At 38.8% G+C, this 21,620-nt stretch overlaps 1 protein-coding gene across 3 annotated transcripts; it reads left to right on the plus strand.

Annotated features, from left to right (window-relative positions):
- Nucleotides 1-14,480: 14,480 nt before the first annotated feature.
- On the plus strand, nucleotides 14,481-21,392 carry ccdc92 (coiled-coil domain containing 92). Of its 3 annotated transcripts, none has more exons than XM_024276231.2 (5): nucleotides 14,484-14,815; nucleotides 14,975-15,168; nucleotides 17,772-17,938; nucleotides 18,186-18,227; nucleotides 19,648-21,392. In XM_024276231.2, the coding sequence occupies exons 3-5, from the start codon at nucleotides 17,803-17,805 to the stop codon at nucleotides 20,454-20,456; spliced, it is 987 nt and encodes a 328-aa protein (XP_024131999.1). In that variant the 5' UTR covers nucleotides 14,484-14,815; nucleotides 14,975-15,168; nucleotides 17,772-17,802; the 3' UTR covers nucleotides 20,457-21,392. The 3 variants fall into 3 exon arrangements, with proteins under 3 accessions (XP_024132001.1, XP_024131999.1, XP_024132000.1); XM_024276232.2 differs by having other exon boundaries at nucleotides 15,067-15,168; XM_024276233.2 differs by lacking the exon at nucleotides 14,975-15,168 and having other exon boundaries at nucleotides 14,481-14,815.
- The last annotated feature ends 228 nt before the right edge of the window (nucleotides 21,393-21,620 follow it).

The raw sequence follows: 21,620 nt of genomic DNA on the forward strand, positions 1-21,620 counted from the left end.
CACAACAATCAGACCTTGATTCTGCCTCCTAAAATATTGTTTAAACTTTGATATCCACGGATATGAAAGTCTCTGAATTCTACATCTGAAAATGGAATGTTGGAGAAGCGGAAATAATACTCTTTAAAGTACATCTTTGTGGTCAAAAACTACTGAGTTACATATGGATGAATTGAATTACAAATCCAGAAAAAAGAACTTCAGGACATTTTTATTTTGTGCTTCTTGCATACTCTGCAAGTTTAAACAAATAAGTGTTTATTATTTTTTTTTTATTGTAATATATATATAATATGTATATATATGTAAATATATATATATATATATATATATATATATATATATATATATATATATATATATATATATATATATATATATATATATTGCATTTTATTTCCGTTGTATTTTTTTAATATATACATATGTGTGTGTGTTGAAAATCCTTATTGGCTAAACACACCTGATCCAGGTAATCAGATAGGGAAGGATTTATGAAAAACCAGCAGGAGGCCAGCCCTCAAGGCCTGAATTTGGACACCACTGCCTTAGAGTAACCTATTAATATATGAAGCATGTTTTTGGACTGTAAGGAAACCAAAGTACTTGGAGAAAACCCACATGTTCAAGTACAACATGCAAACTCCACACAGAAAGGTCCCAGCAAAGATTTGAACCAGCGCCTTCTATTGCTGTGAGGTGGGAGTACTAACCACTGCGCCACTGTGCAGACCAAAACTCTTTATTGATCTTTCATATTCCTACATACTCAGTCAACGGACAGCAGATAACCAATCTGTGGTAAATGATTTCCAGACTAAGTAAGTCTGGCACATCTGACCATCTCTCACAGCATCCTAGAGCAACCAGCACACTAGTTGAAAAACACTGCTCTATTTCCTCTGTTCACCTTTCAGCTTTTCTCTTTATGGGTCACCACAACGAATCAGCTTTCACTGATTTGCACAGGCAGAGAGTTTTAGGCCAGATGCCCCTCATGACACAACCCTGTATTTTGGAGGCGCATGGAGACCCAGATAGGCAGTACGAAGGGTCTCACACTGGATTTTTGGCTCATTGCACACTCTGGATATCAAAGGTTTCCTGCACGAGCCCATCAGTCCTACAGTCAGACAACTGAGCTATTACCTCTCTAAACATTGCATTTCTTGATATTTTCATTGTTTTTTTTTATTATTTATGAATTTCCTTTCTGGGCAATAACAACATGTTTGCACTTTTGCAATAAAGTGAAGTTCATCAAGGATTGCAGCATGAACACAGAAGGAGATGCATGAGCTGAATGTGTTAGACAGCAGTAATCGGAGACACCTAGTGGTTTGCTGAGTGCTGAGACAGTGATGTTAACATTTAAAGAGATCCTGTATTTCTCCTTTTTTTCCTCCAAGTTTATTTTGACAGATTTTTGTTCATATTAGCCCATAAGATCATCATTAGAATTGACAATTGGTTAATTATAAAAATTCAGGTTTAATTGTTCTCCTGGCAACCCTTTCTTCTTCTCCAGTCAGACACAAAAATGGCATCAGTCATCAAATGCTTCCATGCATCAGTGTTAGGTCTATTTCTGAGGATGCCAATAGTCCAGCAGCACAAATCCAGAAAGAATTTACTGAAGAAACTGAGCTGGGTGAATGTGGCTTCTTCTTCTCTCTGACTGAGGTCTGTTTGCTGCTTGGCGTCTGCCCTCAGCGGGAGCCCCGCCAGTGTGCTGGATGCTGGAAGTGGTTTCGGTGCTCAGTCACACAGTGGCTTGGACATCACTTGTGCACCTGTACAAACATGCAGGCGGGGAGAACACAACTTTCCAAATCTACAGTCATTCTTTATTTAACTGGAAAGCACAGAAGTGCTGTGCAGCATGGACGTGTGTTTGGACAAAACACTAGACTCATTACAGCAGCTATAGGAGAAGTAATTAGCTTCTGCTTTACTGATTTAAAGCTTTGCTCTACATCAAAGATGAAACCGCTGTGACAATATATTCTACTGCCTTGTTTGCATCCAACAGATTTTGCTGCCAGCTATAGCTCATAGCAGCTCCTTCTATACTTTCCTGGGATTCAGCTGTGTGAGGACTCGTTCAGATGAATGCAGGCAGGCCTGCCAAATGGCTGCTGCGGTTTCAGGAGTGTGTGTTTAGCTGTGCTTGGTGGGACCGGGCTGTAGTTTTATGTCAAAGGTCTCACAGAAGCAAAAAAAGAAAATCTGTTCAGTGCCAGGGGTTGAGCGTTTTATTTCTGCTGCTTGACCAATAAGAAGAAAAAAAGGAAAGTTGTGGGAAAAATGTGACATTTGCAAGAAATCTCAAACATGTGTGAGGGAGTTACCTACGAGGCTGTGTGCCATGTTTGTAAAATCTTACCAACATTTGTTCACGTCACAGTGAACTCCTAAAGAAAGTGTGGTCCATGAGGGACCGGGACAACGTTTGATGGCTTCCAGACTTCTGAAGGAAATATAGCTAATGGTGCACAGCAGTGTGGGTGTCACTGTCAAGTCTGTGCGCCTGGAATGGATCAAAAGAAGGTCACCTCCATATCTCAGGTCAGGAGGATGGATGCGGCAAGCTTTGATCAATGCTGTTGATTATCTGTGAATCAGAAGTTTAGGACTATAAACAACCACAAACCTTCAGTCAATCAAAAATGAAGTTAAATTTCTTCCACCTTATCCCGTTTACCTGAAAATGGATAAAGCAAAATCCAGAAATGAATATACCAAACCATACAACGGAGCAAGTCTGCTTCTCTCTTCAACATTAAAGTCTAATTCCTGAGTTTGTTCGTTGGACTTCCAGCATCTGTCCATTTTTTTTTCTTCTGGACAAATGTTTTTTAATCTTATAAATTCTTGGAAGCTGATTTCTTTTACATAACCGCAACAGTGATTTCATATTTTAAAACCGCAAAAATGTCTCAATCAGCATAGCTGAGAAATAATTCTCAAATATTTGAAGAACCTCTCTCATGCTTTAAGTTTAACATTTTCCTGGGACATTTCATATATTAAGAAAACTAAGCTTAAAATTCAATTTAGAGTATTTATTTATTTAAATTATTGGGAATCAGGAGCGAATAAAAAAATGCTGTCTGAAAAGGCCTGTAGCTGTGACGTAGAAGCTACAATCAGCAGGTGACGAGCTCGGGCCTCCACTCTATTCTGATGAATCCACTTGTAGACTAAATAGATCCACGTGTGTCTTTGTTTTACTGATTTAAGCTGGCATCTGGATCAAAACTGGATGGCCCAATAGCTCCAAAATTGTTGGCTATTTTGATTCATGTTGCATGTTGGGTTGGGAGTTTGTGGTGGGAGATAAACAGATGGATGATGGGATGTGGGGAAGGGTTACCCTGCGCCAACAGTCAACTCAGAGGCAAATTCCAAATGAACTCCTGCCGCTTTACAGAAACTATGACCTATAAAACTGCAGTTTTTTTTTTTTTTACTTTTGGCTAAAAACAGCATCATCATAATAATAAGATCAGTGGGAATGCTTTTAATATAGATCAAAAGATAATTCGAGTGGGTCTTTAACCCCAGAACACTTTTGCTGTAACGGGTTACACAATCACTTTTGCTGGGTAATTTATAGAATATACCCAATAAAAAATATTGGTCATAAAAAATACATCAAAATACGAGAACGCATGATAAATTAGAGCAGTTTTATTTTATTTTCTACTGTGTTTTATGTAACAAATTTTAAAATAAAAACATAAGAAGATCTTAAAAACATGCTTGAAAATTATTACAATATTAAGAATAGCAATATTTGGTCATCTTTTGATGGGAGTTGCTACTGAATTTGTTATACTGTACGTACTGACTAAAACAAAAGTCTAATTTTCACATCTTCTCCTTCTTCAAACATTTTTGCTAAAAACTCTTAATGTAATTTCACTCCTTATTTCACAACTAAAGAACTAGCATTTTAATTTGCTTAAACTCGTGGACAAATACAGATTCATGAGATTTTCAAGTCCGTAGAGTCACAAGCACATAGCAGACTTTTCAAGACACACAAATTCCAACATTATTTATGAGGAATCTTGATAGAAGTCCAAATTTGTCCAAAGTTTTAACTCTTTGGTGCCTGACTTTATTAACAGCCATGAAAAACAAATTCATTGATGCTTGTGAAATTAAGATAATTTTAAGGCTAAAGTCATTTATTTAATATTTGCATAAATAGGAATGAAGGGGTTAAGAACATTTCTATAAATTTTCTTTTTTAGAGTTGACTCTATTCTAAGAAGTCAACTTGTACCGGGGTAAAATTACACCAGTGTCTTTGGGAAAATAATGTGAATTTATCTTAGTCCATGAATGTTTTTACAAGTATGCCCAAACTTCTTTGATCTGAATATGACAAGGTGGCCCTCCCTCCCCCATGTCTGTCTCTTTCCCCCCAGTTTGCCCCAAATGTCCTGCATGACCTCCAGTTAGCAGCCTCTTGAAAGTTTTTCTCTTCAATACATGAATAAATTGCTGCAGGCCTGTAAACTTTACCAGCTGTTTTGTTGCTCATTGTAGCTTCCTGTGTGTGGCTGGTGTGTAGGGTGGAAAATGTCCCTGACAGCTTGTCTGTTACAGCTTTTTCTCGTTAAATAATGCTTTATTTTTTTTATTTTTTTTCTTCCAGAGCGTAGACGAATAGGCCTGTCCCGACATTTCTTCTTGTGGAGGGAAGCTTGTAAAGTGAAACTCCTGTAAAGTGGTTAGTTAAAAGTGTTTATAACTGCTGGTTGATTAATTCAGAAATACAGTAAACGATGCAGCATGGAGAAATGACTGAAGAAACAATCTATAATGGTAAAAAATACACACATTTCTATTTTGATTAGAAGCGAAATGAATGTACCTGCAGCACAGACTGTAATTTTCTACATAAAGCTTGTTTTGTTTGTGCAGTTAATGGCAGCTTTTAAAGGCTTATAGCACCATGATAGTACAAATGGTCTACTGAGTGCACAGAAAAAAAGTTGATTAGAGCTTTTTCACCTGACTAAACAGCCACTGAACAAATAGGCTGGTGCTGGATTTCAGCTTTTCTTGCCCTGGTTGCAGAGTAAAGGTAAACACCCCACTTCATGCTGTTGGCAGCTTTGAGGCACTGCAGAACAGATACTCTTAAGTTTAGGACCTGTTCACAGCCATGTGAAATTTGCCAGAACTATAGACCAAAATACTCAAACTTTTTTTTTTTTTTGTGCACTCAAATCCTGATGCCTTCAAGCTGACAGTTGATCGATTTGCTTCGTGTGAGCGTTGCTGAAGCGTTTCCATTATGTTAATCGAAGATGGCTATAAAATGTGTGGGAACATTGTGCCCTGGTGAAACGTTGTTGTGCCTGCTGGCATTTGCAGCCCGTCATTTTGAGCGCAGTAATAAGCGCGTTTACCTGCAGTAATCATCAGCTGTGCTTCTGCATGGCTGCAGCAGATGTGCCTCCTCCGCCTCTGCTGCTTCAAAGGAGGAACGCTTTGAAAGAGGAAACATTTGTAAAGTCAAGAAATATCAACTGTAATTTTAAGACCAGCACAACTTATAGTAATAATTCGTTAGGTTTTAGTGATATGTCTTTGTCTGATGACTGGGATCAATTCCAAATGGTCTTTCTGACCCAACTCGGGGCGAAGTGGGTTTAGGTGATGGGTTTTACGGTATATTTTAGGATATATTATATCTTTAGATTGCTTTATGCTTTTAAGAATTCTTCTTTCCATAAAGTTTTTAACAAAATAAATATAAACAATAACTTTGACTTTTAAGTAAACCAAAGATGCCTCAATGTAGTGTGTTAACAGCCTATTTAAAGCTAAATTACTGCTGTTTTACTGTTGTCATCAGTGCCTTTCTTAAGCAATTTGAAGTGACTCTGCTGGACAGAAAAGTGTTTTTTGGCGAGCCAACTTTAGGCAAATGCTGCAACATTCTGTGAATAAAATCAAGGTGAGGAACAATTTTATTTTTGAATGATCATGGATACACTATTATGAATAAGAGCTCAATTTTATTTATATATTAAAAAACAATTGTCTCACTGGGCTTCATGCCGGTAAATGTACAAAAACAGAAAGCCGGTCATAAAGTATAAATGAAGCTGGTTAATTATCCATCCATCCATCCATTTTCTTGACTGCTTCTTCCCTTTCGGGGTCGCGGGAGCCTATCCCGGCTACTGATGGTCGAGGGCAGGGTACACCCTGGACAGGTCGCCAGTCTGTCGCAGGGCCTCAATCACACACACATTCACACCTAGGGGCAATTTAGAGTCACCAATTGACCTATGAAGCATGTTTTTGGACGGTGGGAGGAAGCCGGAGTCCCCGGTGAAAACCCACGCATGCACGGGGAGAGCATGCAGGCTCCGCACAGGAGGGTCCCAGCCCGGATTTGAGCCGGGGCCTTCTTGCTGTGAGGTGAGAGCGCTAACCACTGCGCCACCGTGCAGCCCCGCTGGTTAATTAACTAAGAAAAAACAGACTAAGCCAAGGAGAAACTCCTAAAAAAAACGGATTCCAAAAAAGAAGAAACCTTATGGATGCCCACATGAGGGAGGCATCTTCCCAGAATGGACCGACGATGTACCAGGACTGTTAAGGAAGAATCAGTTAATCTTACTCTACAACTAAATATCTGAATAGTTTTTATCCAGATAGAATTGGGGGACAGGTTGAGACGAGGTCCACAGTCAAGACGAGCCAGAGGTGAGGTCCACAGCCAAGAACAAGAGCACAGACGATCCACTTCTCCTTTCCTTCTCTCTTCTACTCTTTATTATTATGAATGCATGAGTATGCCATCATTCACAATTATCATTGTCAATCTCTAATGTCGAGGTGTACCTATTTGTTCTCTAATGTTTCAGAATATTCAACAAAATTTCACATTTTTTGTAAAAAAAAACTATAAAATGACTCCCAATTGATATGGAAAAAGGTTGCGCTTCTTGTTTCTTGCTACTTGTATTTTTTTAATGCATGCTTATTCCAGGCTTGTGAGTTGTTTGTAAGTTTGCATTATGAGGACAACAAGCCTTATGGGCTTCTTTTGCTGAAAGTATTTATATAAAATTGATAAAATTTTAAAGTGACTGAATTTATGGAGAATTGAGGCATCTCCATTGGGATCACAAACCTGTGCAAGGCTTTTAAAAAAAATGTTCATTTTACTGCTCGAGTCAAGTCAAACTGTTAAGTTTCTGCAAATTTAAGCATAAATGAAATGTTTTAGTGGCTCACAGTTTAATAAAAAAGTAACTAAACTGCTCATCACAAAGACTAATTGGTAAAATTAGAATTGAGTGCAGCTTTTTTTTAGCTGAAAAGGGAGAAAAAAACAAACAAACCATTTTTCTCACTAATTGACTGCTGCTCGAAAAACATTAGAAAATTCTTCAGTGGCCTCAGAAAATATTTGGACAAGGAGGAAGAAAGAGAGAACCCTAACGCATGAGCACGCTGGAATGGGAGGGCCGAAGGAAGAACAGTGTGCCAACAGGAGCTGTGGCTTCCAGGAATGTGCACAAACACACTAAACCGCTCCCTGCTGCCCTCAGTTTCATCTGCGCTCCAATTTTCTGTTTCGCTCTGTCTGCGCTTAAACCTTCAGACAAGAGGGAACAAAAATTCTGCAGAAAAAACAGGCTTTTTACTATAATTATGGCTTTTTACTGTATCTCACAGGACTCTCTTTTAGAGCAGACATTCCCTTTCGGTGCTGGTACAAAATAAGTCATAAAGTGAAAGATTTGGCATGGTTTCTTGACATGCTTTTGCATAAAATTTTGACTGAACGAAATGCTCATGTGGGAATTTTTCCTGAGCGCTTAATTGTTGCATGCTCAATCAGATTTGAATCTATGAAATAAATGTAATGGGATATCAGAAGGGGAATTGATCACATTAGTCCAGCAGGTGGACACACAACCCTTCAGCGTGCTTGAGGGGTTTTTTGTGGTTCTGTGCAGTAATGAATCAGAGCCAGTGGTAGAAAAAGACTCTTTTCATGGCTCTCTGTGAGGCACTGCTGCAGGGCTGTGAGTGTTTCAAGGCCATGTCCCAGTCTGAATGAAAATACAGCATGGAAAGAATTTCCTGAAATGAAACCAAATCACATTTGCCACTAAACAGCAGAATATGCTCTGAAGGAGAGTGCTTTAAAAAAATCACCCAATTAGAGTTTTTAGATAGAGTTTACAATTGGCTCAAAATCAAAACTAGACCAAAACAATGGAAACGATTTTAGCTATAATCAGCAATAACCTAAGGATAGAATCAGGAACATTTGAAAATCCTTCAATCTCAACATTTGATGACCTAGAAGAGGAGCTTGTTACTGAAGTGATGAAGTCTATAATCCATGGTTTTCTGTCTCTACTGACCTGTCACTTCCCTTCCAGCTGGTGTTGGGTTTCTGTTCACTGGTTGGGTAACGTATTCAAATATGTTAATTCCTTCTTTAAAAACAATAAGGAGTGTTGTCCCTCCTTTAAGAGCTAAAGGATCATCAGTCAGTTTTGCGTTCACACCTCCCTCAGCAACGACCGTTCAAGCGACCACTTCTAATGTAAATCCACATAAATGGGTGTTTCTGAAATTCCCGTGTTCACACATAACTAAGCTAGCTTTTTCGGGCTCTATGTAGAAAACATGCAGCCAGTGAACTTTGACCAATCAGAGACTCGGATTTGAGAGCAACGTATGGATGGCGCCCAACCATTTGAACATGGATGATGAAGAAGAAATTACTGGTAAGTCTTTAATATATCAGAAAAGAGCTGTTTTTCCAACTGTAGTTGGTGGACATGAACTAGTTAACTGTAGCAAAAGAAAAAGAAGCCCCTCCCTGCCTGTCCAGTGTGAACACCATGGGTTAAAAGCATGTTAATGAACCCTCACTTAGTGCTTTCCAGACTGCCTGTGTGCATAAGAGTCAGTGATATTCCAGGAAGAGTTTCAAATCAGCATAGAACCTGAAGAAAACATCCCTGCATGAGATTTGGACAGACATGAACCCAAGCAGTAAAACCGGATGTTATCCGTCTGAAGGAAATGTGTCTGACTGACATGGTGGGAAGAAATAAATGCCAGAAGTTTTTCTTCCATACTCGCTATATCCTGAACCAGCCTTGCTGCTCAGAGGAAGTTGGGATGAGGGGAAGTTTTTCATTTTCTTTCACAGAGAAAGTCTTCTCGCAGAGGGCTAATTAGGCCTTTCATCAGTTTGACTTATCTGGTGTTTACTGAAAGACCCGGGTAAATGGCTTCCTTGGCCACACAGAGTGTGGAAAAAAAGGCTCTGCAGTGGGCTTTGCTTGGCAAAGCAGCTCTGTTTTATTTGGAGTCTCACACAAAAGGATGAGTAGCCCAGCAGGACTGCAGTGGAGCTGAGGCGTTTGGAGTTCACCCAGACTCTGAGATCCACATGTGAGAGGAGGAAACAGCAGCATGTGTTTATTTGCAGCATTTATCTCATGCTTCACCACACATTCTGGAAAGATGAGCAAAAATAGAATTGATGTTTACCTGCTGAAAGCAGAAAACCAGATATTTGACCCCTAATGGTCACATTCTAATAAAAAAGTGATGTTGATCCATGGGGTTCAGCTGAGATTTCCAAAAGAAAATTACAATAAAGATTTTCATGTTAGTGAACACAAGACACCAACAATTTCTCCCCACATTTTCTCAATAATGACTGTTTTTGTCTTTCGGAGCTTTTACAGATTCAGCAAACTGGCTGGAATATGAAAGATACTGGTGGACTAGTTTTCCCTCGTGTCCATTTTTTTCACGTTTTGAGACTTGTTTACAGGTCAAAAAGCCCCGATATTTGTGTAAAGTTATTTTTACGCCTTTGTTCTCTTCTTTTTCTCAGGGGTAAGGCAGACTATAAGACTCACACATCAAAGATGGAGTGTGACCAAAACATTTACTCTCATTTCTGGACTTCTTAATTATGTGGGGACTAACAACTACCCTGTTTCCCCACGAATTGCTGTAATTTTGAACTTCCTCTTTTTAGGTAGACATGTACTGCTACTCAAACCATCTTCTTGAGCCAAACAAGCATTAAACATGCTTCGTTGTGTGTTGCTAAAATGTAACTTTTTACACTAGAACGAGTTCATAAACAATATCTAAATGGGCGACTTGTAGGAAACCTCACCAAAACAACCACTTTTGTCAACCTCAGAAAAAATACAAATGGTTTGAATGTTTTCTTTACATTTTTACACTCATCTATCTTTGATATTTTTTACAACTCAAATTCCATAAAAGTTAAAATCTATTCATCTGCTAAACCCACTGGGTTGATGGGATTTATTCCAGCTATCATTAATCAAAAACACCCCATTAAAAATGAACATTTATAGTGCTGGATTTTCCTCTAACTGAACTTTTTTAAAGTAATGCCACTTTTAACTAACATTTTTCTCCACTACCAACTGTCTTCCTAACCTGTTGCAGCAATCACCATTGAAACTGTCTTTTTAAGATGAATTATGTGTCAAACCCTCTCAGCTAAAACACTATAACATATTAAATATTTGCTTTCATGATTTGAAAGGTTCTTTTTTTATTCAAATACAAAATAATTCAGGATTTGGCTTATTCAAACACTTCCGAAATTTACTAGATACCGTCATTCTGGATTTTAGAAGCATCTGAAGTTTAGAAAAGTTACATTGCTAATCATTCACTTTTCTCAGATCCTTCCTTTGTTGTCTTACTTTGGTTTCAGAAGGAATAAAAATGGTTCAAGGAAATAAAGCAAGCAGAATATTCCTTTTTTGGGGGATCTTGACAACCAAATAAATGATTCCAGCTAAAAACAAGAAAAATCTGAGCAACGGTTTGTTGTGTGTCAGAAAAACTGTGGGGCTGTGAATTTAGCACTGCAGAGTCAGACTGACTGCTGAGGAGGTCGACTTCAGAGATCAGAGGACTTGGGATTTTCCACAAATCCAGAAAGTGCGCATGTGCTTGTCCTCTGCTGTTGGTTGAAGACTAAATCGTTATCATGTGAGCAAAGTCTAGTCAGCAAAAAAAAAAACAAAGGTTAGCACACGATCTTAGCAGTAAAGCTCGGATTTGTTCCTTTAGAGGTGCATGAGGATACAAATAAACCACTAACATTTGACGTTTTATTTTGTAAAAAAAAAAAAAAAGATAATGTTTTAAAATGTCTATTTATATCAACATTTTTAGCACATCGCTGTAATTTGACATTATTTCAGTTAACAGAAAATGCATTTCACCATGTTTTGTGAGTTAAAAAAGCAAACTAAAGTTAAATCTTACAAACGTTTTGACCAAATGTCACCTGATAAATGATGTTGGCATTAATGCTTTTGCAAGTATTAACAGATCGATTATTTCAAAGCTGTATTTAACACTTAACCCCTTCTGTCAATACAGATCAAAATATTCAAGTTCAATACAAAATCTCTGGTATTTTTTAGATAACAGGCACATTATTTGGCCATGTTTCATTAAATGAATTCCCTTCAATGCAAAGGCCTTTGAAAGAAAACAGCCAAAGCTAAAAGCAAGAACTCCCTTCCAGTGAGGCCTCAAGAATCTGATGCACTGAGCTGCAGCCACTTCAAAGTTCAGTTTCAGTGCTTCATTAGTTACTTGTAATTAAAGTGTCATTTTGGAACTGTAACAAGTGTCTGCTCTCCCTGGACTGTGTTTAAATAAATGTGTAAAATTCTGCAGAGAAAGCATGGTTTCCTGCAGCACAGCCTCATTACAGAATAAACAGAGACATCTTGGCAGAGGCTGTGTTAAACTCTGCAGGGCTGTCCATCAGAGCCTAAATGTAGCATTCTGGCTTCAACATGTGTTAGCTTTCTGTGGGTCAGGTAATATTGCCTCAAAATTTTTAAATAACTGTGTCAGTTTGGCTGATTGTTAATGTAATTGTATTTAATTAAAGTCATCGTTTAGTGTATAGAGCCCCTACATTTTTCAGTGACCCCTCTTAATGTTTGCCTGCTACCGGAAACTATACTGTACATTTTCTGTGAAAGACTGACAGCTAAATACTTCTAAGTCACTCAAGCAAGAGTTTCATTTTCCACCAAACAGAATGAGGATTTAATAATGTGATGTATGCTGAGAATCAAGTCTAATTATAATGAGCTGTCCAAAAAGGTACTGAGAAAACAGTTTTCCCTACGGACAAATGCTATTACAGTTTAAACGGTGCTGGAAACTAAAATAAAATAGTATAGACAGCGTTCATTCACAAAAAACAAAAAACTTTAAGTTGTTTAGAAAATTTACATTTCTAAGAGAATCAATGATATGAAGCACATTGAGAAAAATTAAGCTTCATAACCGGAGTCTAAAGTTTAATTGAGCATCTCCACAACACTATGAGAAGCAAAAAGAAATAAAAAAAAAGAATTTGTTAATGCCCCATTATAGCCTAAAAAAACTTCCTTTAGGTTTAAAAAAACATGTTTTTACTGGAGCTTAATTTAAAAAATAAAACATCCCTGCATAGTAATGTCAAAAAATGGTGATTAAGTAATAGAGAAATGGATATGACCAAGAAAAAAAAGAAAGATTTTACAGGCATGAGGTTGCAGAATGTCATTTATAGAACTTGTCCAGCATGGGGCGGGAGCATCATGTTTTGGGCAATTACCTATCAAATAGTTAAATGTTGGAAAAAATATATTTATTGTTAAAGTAAGCACCACAACATCTCTAAAAAAGCTGAAGATGAAAAGAAGAATTCAAAATAGGAGGAAACAAACGTTTAAACAAATAAAATTGTTAGCAGATTTCCTGATTTCAATGATCAATAAAAGTCTCATCTAGTATCTACTGACTAGCTCTATTGTTCACAGTAGCAGAAAGTTGGAGTCGGCTCCACGCTGTAATTGATACAACGACGAATGCTTTTCTGTAGGCAGACCACTAATAAAGAAGGTGGTGGAAAATTAAATGAGCTTTTTCTAAGTTTTAGAGGCATTTTTCTTGCCAACATCAGTATAATAACAGTATAAATATTACAACCTGAGAAGTGTTTGTGCTGGCCTCCAGTCAGAGCAGGGGCAGTGAAACAGCTCCATTTAAGACAGCGCCTACATAGCATGTGTGAGTCTACGACGTGGACCACTATCTGTTTGTAGTCCAGCAACGACACCATTGAGGCCCATTTCAGAATGGTATAAATTCATTTTTTAAAGTCTGTTATGTCTGCTAGGTGCCAGGAATTTGCAAGAAACGCTTAATGGGTCACTCTTATTGCTTTTCCACCATGGTGAAGTGTTTTATCTGTTTCCAACACTCTTACCACCGTCTGAATTCAATCACTCAGTGGTGAATTCATTCCTTTGTTCACATTATTTTATATATATATATACATAGAAACTTATATTTTGATCTAAAGAAAATATTGGGGGTGATTTCAGATTGTGAGAGTGTCTTTGGTTAATTGCTTTTTTCCCCTCCGATTTCTTTCTGGCTGTCCAAAAGTGAATCAAAATCACTAAAACTGAAGAAATGAAGAGAATTCAGTCCTTATATTCAAATCTTGGAAGGGAAATTCTGTGTCGCTTCAGAAAAAAAGAAGCTAAAGTAGTGCAGAATGATTCCATTTATCTTAAAAAATATTTTCCTCTTCTACATGGTAGACTTATTCTCAGGCCAGGAAAGGAAATGGGGTGTTTTTTTTGTTTTGAGTTTGTATCAGTTTACACAGTAGCTGTATCAGGAGTTACTCAAGCCAAGCTTCAGTTATTTTTTTTATGTCAGAAATAAAAAGGGCCTCTAATGTCCAGCCTCAGGAAGCTCCAAATGCATAAACTTAAAGTATAAACAATTTAAAAAAAGTTAAACTGTGTTTTTTTTTCTGGAACACGTAAATCGGGAAAGGCCCCGTCACTACTAGAGGTAGGTTAAGTATGAGAACAAAATGTTCACCTAAAGAAGATTTCCTTTTAAATGATGGTTAAAGTCATCAAACTAGACAAACAAATGACAAAACTCAAAAAAGTTACATTAACCTGCCCACCTCCAACCACTACAAACACATTTTTCTTGTACTTTGACATATCATTGCAATAAACTGAGTATGGTAAAAAAAAAAATTAAATTAACACGATTATTTAAAATACATGAACGTGTTTGCATTGAAAACTCACAGTGGCTACATACTATCAAACATGTAGCTAATGTTAACTTGGCTTTTTAATTTATTTTTTATTTCATCATTGAATATGTTGATAGATTTTCTATTCCTTTTTGTTCTTTAAATAAATATCACTCTAATTCTTTGCCGAATTCTAATTCCAACATGTAATGAGTGAATTAATATATGAGACTTTTTTGAAACATAGATTTAAAAGATGTATTGACCCTGGTTTTCACTTATTGTATAATGGAAAAAATACATTAAAAAAGAAGGCAATTTGTAGTGTAAAAATGTGCAAAAAGGGGTTCCTAACTCATTATGTCAAAGTAAAGTTTAACACTGCCATCTAGTGTCTGTCAGTGGTAAGCCTTCCCTTTATAATTTTTCCTTCAAAACTCTAACTTTTGCTTTGTTTTCTCTTTTTAAAACTTTCATTTTTTTCTTCTTTTTTTAAAGCTTAAGCTTATGAATATAAGGCCTACAAGTATTGCAATAATTATCTATAACCACTAGAGGGCAGAAATGCGTTATTGATAAGCACAGACGGCTTCTGTTGCCATGGTAATGACGCCGAACACAGCAAAAAAAAGGGCCGCACGCCCTTGTCAACTATTTCCACCCATTCCGGTCAGTAAAACTTTATTTGATCTAATTATTTTGTGATATCTAAGCTAAATGTGTGATTTTAATCCTGATCAAAAGCTATAACTCCAAATGTATAGCTGTTTTACAGTATATTGCATTCCTCTGATTTCCCAAGATGCATCGCTTTATTTTGTCTCGTAGCTCAGGGAGATGATAGCGAACTGACACCGCCACCCTCCGCTCTCAGCCATCCGAAGCGAACCCCTCTCAGCATCACCGATATGTCTCGACAGGTCTAGCTGGACTGGACCGAGCCGGTGGAGCTTCTTTATGAAGCAAAAATTGACAGCGCCCATTGTTTGCTAAGCCACGACCGTGAGTCATTAGCTTAAAAGGTAGGCATTCCTTTAAATACGGGTAAGGTGCAGCGCCGGTGGCTATTGAGCTATGCTACATCAATAAATAGCGTCGCAGAGTGCGCAGTCTACTACTAGCAACAGTCAGTATTTAAAATATTAAAAAATACATTTTTAGTAACATATTTCATTATCAAAATCAATGACCAGTCGAGCAAGTGGATTTCATTTATTTTAACTCGGTTATTTTGCTCTAAAAATAAAAATAAAAAAACCTGATGACAATATTGCGGTTCGATTTTGCGCATTTCTGCGAGATTTAATCTTGAAAACCAGGCTAAGCCTCGTTTGCGCGTCTATAATACTTACAACGTGTATATATTTTTGTCTTTATTTGTTGGAGGAATAATGTGTGTGAACCTTTAAGGAAGCGTCAGTGTCTGTGAGGATGAGCCTGTTTTTGTGAAATAAAAGCCCAACTGACTACAAGGACGCCCATTCTGTTGACCCCAAACAATGCAGGGACAGCATCCTTGAAGTCATCCACAGTGCAGTATTTGACATGATTTTATTTAACAAGGATGGAAAACAGAAGTCTGACTGTCTCATCTGAGGCTGTGGTTTATATCCGTATGGGGAGTTGAACCTCGCTTCCTGTCAGGACCCGCTTGGTTTTTATTTATGGATGCTGTCCGCAATGCAGGTGCTGAAGTTGGGGGTCTGTGCTGCCTTCCTGTCCTGTTTGGATGTCTTAAGTGAGGGGCTTGCCTCTCAGTATCATGTTGCTGCTGGTTCCTGAAAACCTTCTGTTGTGGTTTCTGGGTTGCAGACTTATTTTTTTATTTGCACATTTGATATTTTGGAGGGGACCTGTGGGGCTTGCATGCAAAAGGGGAGCTTCATTGCAGAAATTGCTGGTTGGGAGCTTCATTTCAAGCTTTTGTGCTGCTGCAGCTCATTGATTATTTATATTCTCTGAGCGTGTATGTTGTATTGGCATAAGGGGAATAATCAAAGGACCCCCCTCAGATGACAGCAGACTGACTGTCACTGTGGACCTTCACTTCCCTGAACTCCTCCCTTCCTCCTGTCCCTCATGAGTTGGTCCGAGCTGCGCTGCAGGAGCCAGGCTGATATGAAAGTTGGCTGAGGTCATCTCTTTGTAAGTGCAAAAGCTTCCTGAGCTATTCCAGGAAAGCGCTGGGATGGGAGATGTGCTCAGCGAGCAGGGTTTACCGGAAGGACTCCATGTTGCTCATCAAAAATAGATTATCTCCTTAGCCTTTATGACACACACAGTATGGATGATTACGTCTGTGTTTTGGTGGTGGAGGGTTTTACCTTTGCCCCTTTATGCAAACATTCAGAGATCTGCTGAAACTGGTTGGCGTGTCCAGTCAGGTGTCAGGTGATTTAATTATTCATGTTGGAGAGGTGATGATGTAAGAATGAGAAGCTGTGAGATGTTTTATTGAAGCACATTAGCATTAGCTCTGGCAAGTGTTCTCTGGAATCGATGCTCTGCCTCATGCTGCCGCGTGACAGGAAATAAATGTATTTATTTTCTAGCTTGTTAAAGAGGCTGGAAAACTGACTGAAGACGAGGAAGAGAGAGGAAAGCAAGAGCTTCTCTTGACTTGCCACACCCAATGTCAGAATATATTAACCTTTTAGGACTTAGCAAAATTATGTTTTTGACTTTTCGACATAGCATGACACTTCCATATTACTGAAATTTTCAAGATAAACAAAGTAATCTTTGTCAATGATAAATATCAGGAATCAGAATTGTTAAGGTTTGCAAAATCTGTGTATTTAGTTCGTTTTTAATGTTCTATCAAACATAAAACTGCAGTTATCAGGCTCATAGTTTCTGCTTGAATTCCCTCAGTATTTCCTTCACATCTAAATGAATGGTTTGCTGTTAGTAGCATTTCAGAACTCCTTGCAGGATATTGTGAACCCTCACGCAGAAGGATCTTTTCTGATTTGTTCATGACTGTGGCACATCAGTCAATGAATCTCAGGAGGTTAAAGAGTGTGAGTCTTCTTGGCAAATGAAGGATGTTGGTGTGAAGCAGGAGAAGGCATTCTATAACCCAGACGAATGTTTAATCACAAATGTGTATTTAAAAAAGCATTTATTTTTGACATGATAATTCAATTAAAAGTAGCATTTTTCTCATATTTTAAATTAAAACATTTTTATTTAGATTTACATCAGCCCCCTTATTCTTTCAACGGTTTTGATTTATTGTGGCATTTTTTTGTATTGCTTAGATTTAGTCACTACATTTTAGCTTCTTTAAAATGTTTCCTTTAGCATTCCAGTATTTTTATTATGGCTCATTTTCTTTTTAGATCATCCTTTGCACTAAAAGAGACATTTGTACTCGTTTCTCACTGACCAAAACCCAGCAAGAGTCGCCAAGTCCCACCTCACTGTCTAGAAAAACACACTTAAGCTATTCACGTATAAAATGTAGCTTTTAAACATTTATAATAATTGAATTATAACTTATCAGCATCGATTAGCTCTGCTTCAAGCAGAGGAACTTTAAAACTTTTCTCCAACTGAATGTTGTGAATGAAAGGTTGCTTTTATTTCATTGTCCTCTTCTTTGTCTGTCCTCTGTGTGAAGGTTGCTGTTGTGGCTTCACCTCTAAATCACCATGGCATCTGCAAATGTCACACTGGAAAACCAGCTGCAGAGTGCACAGAAAAACCTGCTCTTCCTCCAGCAGGACCATGCTAACACGCTGAAGGGGCTGCACGCAGAGATCCGGAGGCTCCAGCAGCAGTGCACAGGTGAGCGGCTGTACACCCTCGCTTCACAGTAACAGGAACTCTGCACTGAGAAACAGGAACAAATGGAAGACTAAAGTATGTGCTACGATCTTTAAGTTACGTTTAAGACCAAAAAAATGACAAAAAAAAGATCTAAGGTGAAAGCCTGTAGTGATACTAAAACTGTTAATTAGCTGTTTTATTTATTCTGAATAATAAAGAGCTCTCACTAACACGCTTCTGTTTGTTGTTTTATCTGTTTCTTCAGACCTGACCTACGAACTAACTGTGAGAAGCTCTGATCCCTCAAGTAAGTAATGGCCATGTTGTGGCACACCTGTCTGCCTGCTTTTATGTGCATATCTGAATCATTTTTGCTGTGAATTAGTGAGAGGCTAAGAACCTCATAATATTTCTGGATGTAAAAGCAGGGAAAACAGGAAAGTGGCCCTCATTACCTCCTTCTGCACCGAGAGGTTTCTTTTGTTTGAATGCTGTATTTTCAGCTGCAGTTATTCCTCCTGCAGTTGAGACTCCTCGAATGTTTTTACCCTAAGATTGTAACATATGTATATTTATGTAAGTTTCAGTTGTATTTGATGTTGAACAGAGCGTGTTTTCCTGGATTGACTTGGTTAAAGCCTCATATCTCATGTCTGAGGCTCTTTCACGTTAGCGTGGGATGGGACATCTCAGAGATTGGAGTGCAGGAAATGAGATTAGCAGTCACAGCACTAATGCACGGCCTCCAACCTGCTCGGTGCAGCTGCTCTGACTGCACTGGAAATGCACCAGCCCTGCCCTGTGGAAATAAATGAAGTGACACCCATCTTTCCAATCATCCATACGCTCCAATAATAATAATAATAATAATAATAATATTACATGCTTTGGGGCTGAAGGCTGCATTGGGGTGTGGCTCTGGTGGAGGAGGGGATAGCAGTGATGAGAGCTGGGCTCTTGTTGTCTTCTGGAGCTGTAATTTGAGTCTGGAGCTATCTGAGCTGCAGATGAGTCTCTAAAGGTTCATGTTGTCTGTGCCAGCTGTCTGCGGCTAACGTACTAATGGTGTTTTATTTAAAGACCCACTCCAAAGAAAACTGTGTTTTTTAGTGTTTTTAACATGTTCTTGTGATATTTTCGTCATAATGGAGGACACAGATAAAGCAAATTAAATCTAAAATGGAATTTCTGAGTATTTCTTTATTTAAATAATTGTGAATAAAGAGCATATGAAAAAAATGCAGTTGGAAAAAGCGTGTAGCAGTATCGCGGATGCTACACTCGGCGGGCGACAATCTTCCTCTCTGCTCTATTCCGATGCATCCACTTATACGCATATAGATCCATTAAGGTCTTTGTTTTCGTTTTAAGTGTCTCAAAACTGTGCAGCTGGATAACTGTGATATTGCTCGCTATTTTTGTCGCACCTGTAATGTTAGGTTAAGGGTTGTGAGGGGCTGTAAGCTAGCAGGAGAGTGTAAACAAAGACTATGGAAAATGAAGGCAGGCCACAACTCAGAGCTGGATTTCTAATGAACTCTTGCCGCTCTGCAGGAACTATGTTTGAGAAAACAACACAGTTTCGTCATAATCATAGCTGAAAGACCACTGAGAATGATTTTACAATAGATCAACAAATGATCAGAGTGGGACTTAAAGTGTTTTTTTTGCAGTAAACATTCTTTTCATCTTAACTGTTTTTTTGCATTTTGTTTTTCTGTGAACAGACGACAGTGAGATCAGATGCCTTGAACTCCAAAGGAGATGTGAGGAGCTCGAGGCGCAGCTCAAGAAGAAAGAGGAGGAGAACACGGAGCTACTCAGGGACCTTGAGCAAAAGAACGCCATGATTTCCGTCCTGGAAAACACCATCAAGGAGAGGGAGAAGAAATACTTGGAAGAGCTGAAGATGAAGAGTCACAAGCTAGCCGTTCTGTCTGGAGAGCTGGAGCAGAGAGCGAGCACCATCGCTTACCTCACCTCGCAGCTCCACGCCACCAAGAAAAAGCTTTTAGCAGGTAGCTCCTCTGAGGCCAGTCCTAATGTGAGTCCTGTGTCCTCGTACAAGCCCACCCCTCCTCCTTCCAAAGACAGGCAGCCTGAAACCCCCCGTCGGCGCATGAAGAAGAGCCTCTCCCAACCCCTCCACCCAGAGCTGACTGAAGTGTACCGCCTCGGCTCGGACGGCCGGCGAGTGGTTCTTCGGGAGACGGTCGACGCCATGCCCGACCCCACGCCCTTCCTTCAGGCGGGGAGGGACTCTCCCGAACCGCAGGTGGTGCGCGAGCGGCCGGCTGTCATCCCGCCCATCGCCTCTGACCGCTCCCCCGTCCCCCCACTCGGTGCCTCAGCCAGTCCCCGCCACAGCCCGGCTCGGGACCGTCAGCACAGGGCTCATGTGGGCGTGGCTCACCGCATCCCACACGGCACTCCTCCCTTGGCCCCGATGCACACAGAGCTGGAGACCCTGGCCGTGGACCAGGTCAGCGAGGAAAAGGTCGTGCGGAAGCGCTCCGGAGCCGACAGGACAGTCTGACACTGCAGAGCTGAAGTGCACACTGGAGGTGTGCTAACACAGTCCACGTCCAAACAGGGAGGAGCCTGACCCACTGTGTAGCCCGCTTTTCACTGCAATATAATCAAATGCAAAATTATTATTTTGATGTATTCCATAAGGAATTTTTGTCTTTTTACATTTGCAGTAAAAAAAGAGTTTCTGTAAAGCATGCCAAATCTTTCCTATTTATCGCCCACTGAGACTTATCAAAAATATCCTTATTTTTCTTTCTTACACCTTCTTTTGATCATTCTTATATAGTTAACACAACAGATTATCAGCCAAATACCTGCATCAGTGCCTGCTTAGCCAGTTCTGTCACAGAAGCTGTGAAACGTAGTCACGGTTAGTGTTTATCTACACACTTTGATCCATCTTCTTCAATCACAGGCTGGGCTTATCGACAAGCTATATAACAATCTGCATAGAATAGTACTACTCCCCAAATGTCGTACTCTGTGATACCTGTATAATCTCGCCCCTGTAGGTAAGAGCATCATGACGTACGTGCAGCAGAAATTTGCCGGTTTGCAAAGGATTTTTATTTCTTTGTCGACCAAAAGAGCAAAGCAGCAGAGTGGACATATTTCCATGTAAAGCACGACAGGACACACACGGAATCATTTTCAGTTTACACAATGTTTCATCGATGCTATTTGTGATACAAGGGCATTTCTAAAGCACTGCTGTGATAGGACTTTGTGATATTAACTGTACTTTATAAATGCTATCGATTTATATGATTTTATTTCTTTTTTTTCATTTATGGTTGAATATCAAGCAAGAACAGGTAATCACTGTAGTTTCTGCACCACCGATTTCCAATTTCTTAGTAGCCTGCTTTTCACAATAAGAGCACTTGTCATTAAAATATAAAAATTAATATAATAAAGCATTGCTATTTGGGTTTGGTTATTTGTTTATATGTGAGAGAAACCACAGAACAATTCCAGATTGTTTTAACATAAACACTAAATCATACATTTCTTGACAGCATCTTAAAATATTAAAATTGTGCAGCGAGCAAATTTTGTAAATTATATTTAGCAGTTTGTACCATTCATTATCAGTTTCCTGATTCTTTAAAATCACCAGCACTTTTGTTTTCTTTATAGATGATTTAACAGTAGATACCAGGTGATC

This window comes from Oryzias melastigma, linkage group LG9 (genome assembly GCF_002922805.2).
Source record: "Oryzias melastigma strain HK-1 linkage group LG9, ASM292280v2, whole genome shotgun sequence".
NCBI classification, from domain to species: domain Eukaryota; kingdom Metazoa; phylum Chordata; class Actinopteri; order Beloniformes; family Adrianichthyidae; genus Oryzias; species Oryzias melastigma.

Excerpts from the sequence above, each read along its gene's own strand:
- ccdc92 (XM_024276233.2), top strand. The coding sequence starts at position 17,803 with ATGGCATCTGCAAATGTCACACTGGAAAACCAGCTGCAGAGTGCACAG. Across the intron at positions 17,939-18,185 it reads GCTCCAGCAGCAGTGCACAG|ACCTGACCTACGAACTAACT; the intron begins GTGAGCGGCTGT and ends CTGTTTCTTCAG. Across the intron at positions 18,228-19,647 it reads GAGAAGCTCTGATCCCTCAA|ACGACAGTGAGATCAGATGC; the intron begins GTAAGTAATGGC and ends TTCTGTGAACAG.